Source organism: Peromyscus eremicus, chromosome 4, assembly GCF_949786415.1.
Source record: "Peromyscus eremicus chromosome 4, PerEre_H2_v1, whole genome shotgun sequence".
Classification (NCBI taxonomy): Eukaryota; Metazoa; Chordata; class Mammalia; order Rodentia; family Cricetidae; genus Peromyscus; species Peromyscus eremicus.
This window is the reverse complement of record NC_081419.1, coordinates 102,851,163-102,857,747: the sequence shown is the minus strand read 5'-3', so window position 1 is coordinate 102,857,747 and position 6,585 is coordinate 102,851,163. Positions and strand designations below refer to the sequence as shown.

At 41.9% G+C, this 6,585-nt stretch overlaps 1 protein-coding gene across 1 annotated transcript in view; it reads left to right on the top strand.

Moving 5' to 3' along the window:
- Positions 1-2,984: 2,984 nt before the first annotated feature.
- The window catches only part of LOC131909644 (uncharacterized), a 29,915-nt gene continuing 26,314 nt past the window's right edge, over positions 2,985-6,585 (top strand). Inside the window, exon 1 of the mRNA XM_059261396.1 lies at positions 2,985-3,196. Within this exon, the coding sequence (XP_059117379.1) occupies positions 2,985-3,196 (212 nt within the window). The remainder of the gene's footprint in view (positions 3,197-6,585) is intronic.

Below are 6,585 nucleotides of genomic sequence, written 5' to 3'. Positions count from 1 at the left end.
CCCAAACAGATCAAGCCCCACTCATTTTTTAAAATAAGCAACTGTCTTAGTTACTTTTCTAATGCTGTGACGAAACACCATGACCAAGGCAACTTACAAAAGAAAAACGTCACTCTGGTTTCTCTTCAGATCGTATAAATCTTTCGCCTTTTACAAAAGAAAAACGTTTAATTTGGGGTCACAGTTATAGATGGTCAGAGTCCATGACCATCATGGTGGGGAGCATGGCAGCAGATGGGCAGGCATGAAGCTTGAGCAGTAGTTGAAGCTTGTGTCCCTATCTGCAAGTAAGATGCCAAGTCCAGCTCGACCTTCAGACAGTCCGTGGTATAGGGGAGTGTGAATTGAGAAATAACAGATAGGAAAAATAGAGAAGTGTGACGTAAAAGAAAAAGACAGAGACACAGAATAGCATCAGGAGGGCTCTGGGTTAATACCACAGTCTCCCAGAGTTTATTCCTCATGGGCTTTTTATACACCAGCAAGAGGAGAGGCAAAAGACCTCCCCCTCTCAAGGACACTATGGTTCAAGGTACAAAGTACAGACAAGCATAAACACTTCCTCAATTCTCAAAACATCTAGTAGCCACACTTTATGGCAAAATATCCTGTAATTAGGCCTTGAAGTATAAGACACCTGGTAACCATGCCTTTGGCCAAAATATCCTGTTATGCAGCCTTGTGGGGTAAAACAGGCTCCAACTCTCTGACCTTGAGTCAAGATGGAATAAAGCCACACTATGGAGTCTCTGTGGGCCCCCACAGTAGGAGGCAGAGGGAGACAGCTATCTGGTAATGGCACAAGCTTCTTAAATATCAAAGCCCGCCCCCAGTGACACACCTCCTCCAACAAGACCACACCTTGTAATTCTTCCCAAACAGTTCCACCAACTGGGGACCAAGTATTCAAACATATGAGCCTACGGGTGTCATTCTTATTCAAACTGCCACAGCAACATTTTTTTTTGTGTGTGTGTTTTACCTATGTATTATCCTAAGATTCTTTAAATTTGTGTGTATGTGCATGCCCACTTTTGCACACATGTGTGTACACATATGTATGTGCCTGCTGCATGGAGAAGAGTGTGTCAGATCCCCTTAAACTAGAGTTATAAGTGATTGTGAGCTGCCTGATGTGGTTTCTGGGAACTGAACTTAGGTCCTCTGTAAGAGCAAGTAGTGCTCTGAACCATTGAGCCATCTGGCTAACCTGAGTCTTCTCTTTTAATCTTCATTTGGGGAAATATTTTGAACAAGAGAATAAGATTGAATAAGTTGTAGAACCCCTGTAGCAAGCCTTTTCTTTTGGGCCACCAACCAGTTCCCAAATCATGACATGGAGACTTATTATTAGTTATGAATGCTTGGCCTTATCTTAGCTCTTATTTTAATCTGATTCTCTTTATCTGCATTTTTGCCTCAGGCTTTTTTTTTTTTTTTTTTTTTTTTTTTTAAAGATTTATTTATTTATATGTATATTCTGCCTACATGCATGCTTGCAGGTCAGAAGAGGGCACCAGATCTCATTACAGATGGTTGTGAGCCACCATGTGGTTGCTGGGAATTGAACTCAGGACCTCTGGAAGAACAGCCAGTGCTCTTAACCCCTGAGCCATCTCTCCAGCCCCCGCCTCAGGCTTTTTAACCTCTCTTTCTGTATGTTCTGCTCTGTGTCTGCTGGCTGGTGGCTGCCTGGCTAGCCCCAGGCATTTCCCTTGTTCTCTTCTCTCTTCTTCTTTTCACATTCTTTCTTAGCCTAGATTTTTCTTCCTGTTTATTCTCTCTGCCTGCCAGCCCTGCCTATCCCTCTCCTGCCTAGCTATTGGCCATTCAGCTTTTTATTAGACCAATCAGGTACCTTAGACAGGCAAAGAGAAACAAATACAACACACCTTTACATAATTAAACAAATGCAGCATGACCAAATGTAACACATCTTTACATGATTAACAAAGACAGCAGAAACAAACATAACACACCTTCACATAGTTAAAGTAATATTCCACAGCAGAAACAAATGTAACACATTTTTGCCTGTAGCTAGAGTTATCTCCAGTCCCTCCAGGGAGGCCCGCAGCCACTCAGACCCAAATAAACACACAGACATTTATATTATTTAAACTGTTTGGCCTAATGGCTCAGGCTTCTTGCTATCTAGTTCTTATATCTTTTTTTTTTTAAAGATTTATTTATTTATTATGTATACAGTGTTCTGCCTGCACATATGTCTGCAGGCCAGAAGAGGGCGCCAGATCTCATTACAGATGGTTGAGAGCCACCATGTGGTTGCTAGGAATTGAACTCAGGACCTCTGGAAGAACAGCTAGTGCTCTTAACCGCTGAGCCATCTCTCCAGCCCCAGTTCTTATATCTTAAATTAACCTATTTATATTAATCTGTAAGTTACCATGTGGCTCATGGCTTACTAGTACTTTACATCTTGCTTCTCATGGCAGTGGCTGGCAGCATCTCCTGACTCAACCTTCCACTTCCCAGAACTCTCTTCTCTACTTGTCCTGCCTATACTATACTTCCTGCCTGGCTACCAGCCAATCAATGTTTTATTTGTCAATCAATCAGAGCAACACATTCACAGCATACAGAAAGACATCCCCAGCATTTGCCCAGTTAAAACAATGTTCTACAACAAATCTCAGCATTGGATTGCCATTAACCAATTTTAACTGTGTCTATTTTGTGGTTTGTGAGTCTACTTTTCATTCTGTTGTCTTCTTCAGGGCCTGACCTAATGTGTCTTTGCCCCACCCCACCCCCACCCCTTTTCATATGTTTCTGCTAAGCCACAACCTACTGTATATGTGTAAGGTCTTTAGTATAAATCTTAAGTATCCCTTTAATATTTTATAGATTTTTTCCCTCTATAGATATAGAATTAGGTGAACATTGAATCAAGAGAAATACTTTCATATTTCATATGTCAACAAGCCTGAGCTTATGGTGTCATCATTTCTGTTCACAGACTCATGAAGATGGACTCTTTCCTCTGGGATGACTTTAGTCCTATGATACAGAACAGGGCCATGGAGCAAATCATTACGCCAATGACTGTCCAGCTTTGTCGTCTGCTCATCTCAGTGGAGAGGAAAGATGTACAGAATGAAGCACTAACCTCCTTGCAGAAGGTGGCAAAGGAACTGGCCAGTGCTAGTGAGGAGTTTGAGCATGTTGCCAGCAGGTAATATCTCCATGGAACTTAAGCCCATTACCCTGACAGATTGGCAGACAATAGAACATATAAGTACAATCTGATTATAGTCTTTAATGCTTTGGGAGCTGGTGGATGTAGCTCAGTCGATAGAGCTCTTGCTAGCATACAAGAAGCTCTGGGTTTCATCCCCAGCACTGCATAAACTGGATGTGGTGGTGTGTACCTATAATCCCAGAACTCAGGAGGTAGAGTGTGGAGGGCCAGAAGTTTAAGGTTTTCTTTGACTACTGTCTTAGCCACTATTCTATAGCTGTGAAAGAGACACCATGACCAAGATAACTCTTATAAAAGAATGCATTTAATTGTGGTCTTGCTTACAGTTTCAAAGGTTTAGTTCATTATCATTATGGTAAGAAGCATGGCAGCATGTAGGCAGACATGGTACTGGAGAAGTAGCTGAGAGTTCTGCATCCTGATCTATATGGGGGGGGGGAGAGAGAGAGAGAGAGAGAGAGAGAGAGAGAGTAGGCTTGCAATGGGCTGTTTGAAACCTCAGAGCCCACTCCTAGTGACACACTTTCTTCAACAAGCCCATTAACTCCTAATCCTTCTAATCCTTTCAAATAGTGCCACTCCCTGGTAACTAAACTTTCAAATGCATGAGCCTGTGGGGGCCATTTTAATTCAAACTACCACAGCTACATGGCCAATTTGAACCCAGACTGAGCTACATGAGACCCTGCCTCAAAAAAATAAATGCTTTCTGAAAAAAGATATGTGAAAAATGAATTAGTGTAAGAATGAATGTAGATGGTTTTGGTTTGCTTCTCTGTTGCTGTAGTGAAACGCTAGCCAACAGCAACTTGGAGGAGGGAAGGGTTGACTTGGCTTAACAAATTGTAGTTCACCATCAAGGGAGAAACTCAAGGAAGGACCTTGGAGGCAGGAGCTAGAGCAGAAACCGTGGAGTGACTGTTTATTGGGTTGCCCCTTTGGCTTGCTCAGCTATGTTCTTAGATAGCCCAGGCCCATCTGCCCACGAGTGGTACCACCTACAGTAGGCTGGGCCCAACTCTATCAATTATCAATAAAGAAAATGTTCCCATTGACATGTCTACAGGTCAATCTGCTGAAGGCAATTCTTCAGTCCAGGACCCTCTTCCCAGGTGTGTTAAGTTGACAACCCAGATTTATGGTGATATTTTATTTGTATTAAAATGGTATTTGTATGTTAATAAATAAAGTTGCCCGGGGGTCAGAGCTATTAGCAAGCCATAGGAAAGCAGGGCAGTGGTGGCGTATACTTGTAATCCCAGCACTTGGTATGCAGAGCTGGGTAAGTCTCTGTGTGTTCAGAGATACAGCCATTATTGGACACACATGCCTTTAATCTCAATACCAAGCAAGGAAAACTTGGAGGCCTATACAGACAGGCCGTGACGAGGCGGTCATGTGGTTGGGTTTACAACCAATGAGAAGGCAGAACAGGAACACTATATAAAGACATTAACACAGGGGTAGTGAGTTCGGAGAGGTAGGACCACTGCAGGAGGAAGGGTAAGGTTTTAGCTCTTAGCTCTGACCTCTTGGCTTTCTTCTTTGCATTGGTTCTGTGTTTCTTATTTAGTAAGAAGGTTGGTTACATCTACACAGATTAGCCATCACAGCTATGGAGTTGGGGCAGGGCCTAAAGATCATGTGACTCTAGTTAGGTAAAAAAAAATTATAGTGAGAAATAATGTAAAATGTTTGTTGTAAATTATGTATAGGAGCTGAAGAGATGCCATAGCACTTAAGAGTGCTTGGTGCTCAATCATGAACCTAAGTTCAGATCCCAGAACCCCTGTAAATAACACACACACACATACATAAAATGAATTATATAGAAATTTGGTAACAGAGTGATTTTATACTGATTTAATACTTTCCTGTAGATTCTGAATTTATGACAATGCATTTTTGAATCACAAAAGTACAGTAACTTTTGAGAGAGACTAAATGTTGTTTGTGTTCATAGCCGTAATAAATGCCTTTGCTGTATTGTCTGTTCCTGGCAAGATAAATTATTTATACAGAGAATTATCAGTGTTCATGACCATGGGAAACAGTCCAATCCTTCTTATCCTAGCAGAACCGTAATAATAAACACTTGGACTTGAGTTTGGCTCCACCATCCCTGAGTAGTCCCCAGGTTCCCAGAGAAGCCAAATGGAGGCAAGCAGCACACTTCACTAAGTGTTGTGCTGGCAAGTTCCTGCCTTCCTCTGCTGGGCAAGCTCTCAGGGAGCCGGAACCTGCCACATCAGCTGCTGTCTGTCAACGTGTGCCAGTGAGAAGAGGCCAGCACAAGGATGTGTTTCCTCTTGCCACACACACATTTTATGATGAACATTTAGGAAATATGAATGAGCAAAAGAAAGAAAAAATATTACCCACAAACCTGCAACCTAGAGACAGCCACACTCTGAGTATTCAAGTATATTCTTATTCCGAATATTTTCTTTCTCTTTTAATTTTTCCCTCCCATCACTCTACTTTCTGTTTTTTAAGAACTCATATAAAAATATCTCTGTAGAGTGCTGAAGAGATGGCTTCTGCTATTGCAGAAGACTGAGTTTGGTTTCCAGCACCCATGGCAGGGGGCACACAACCGCTTGTTACTCAAGTTCCAGGGGATCCAACACCTTAGTCCCTATAAGTACTATACTCACTCGCATGCAGATATACATACATACATACATACATACATACATACATATATATATATACACACATACAATAAGTCTTTAAATAATATCTTATGATGAATGGGTGAAGGAAATATTATACATATGCATATGCATACAAGAAAATGTGATACATGTGGACAACAAAATTACATTTTATTCACCCATGGAGAAATTGTGGCATTTACATGACAATCAAAGATGCTAGTAATCATTATGTGAAAAGAAATGAGACAGACTCAGAAAGATAAACACCATGCTTTCCTTCACATGCAAACTTAGATCTAAAATTGCGTGTGTGTGTGTGTGTGTGCGCGCGCGCGCGCGCACGCGCGCGCGCGCGCGCACTCCTCAAAGTTGTGAAACTAGAAAGGGAATCATGAGAGGGGAGGAGGAGGAGAAAAAGAAGGAAGGTGGTGAAATCTGACATGAAAGCAGAATGGGGGAGCATTTGGAGGGGTCAGGAGAAGAGGGAGGAGAAGGGAGCATGGTGGAGAGAAGAGATGAGTTAGAATCACACCAGTGTGTGGGGATGCCTTGATGAAACCCATTCCTTTGTCCACTAGCTTCAATTAATGTAAGATTTCTAAAAACCTATGTGGATGTTCCTGTCCACATATATGGTATATGTGTGTGGACACCCGCATGTTTGTACAGGTGCTGTCTACATATATGGTATATGTGTGTGGA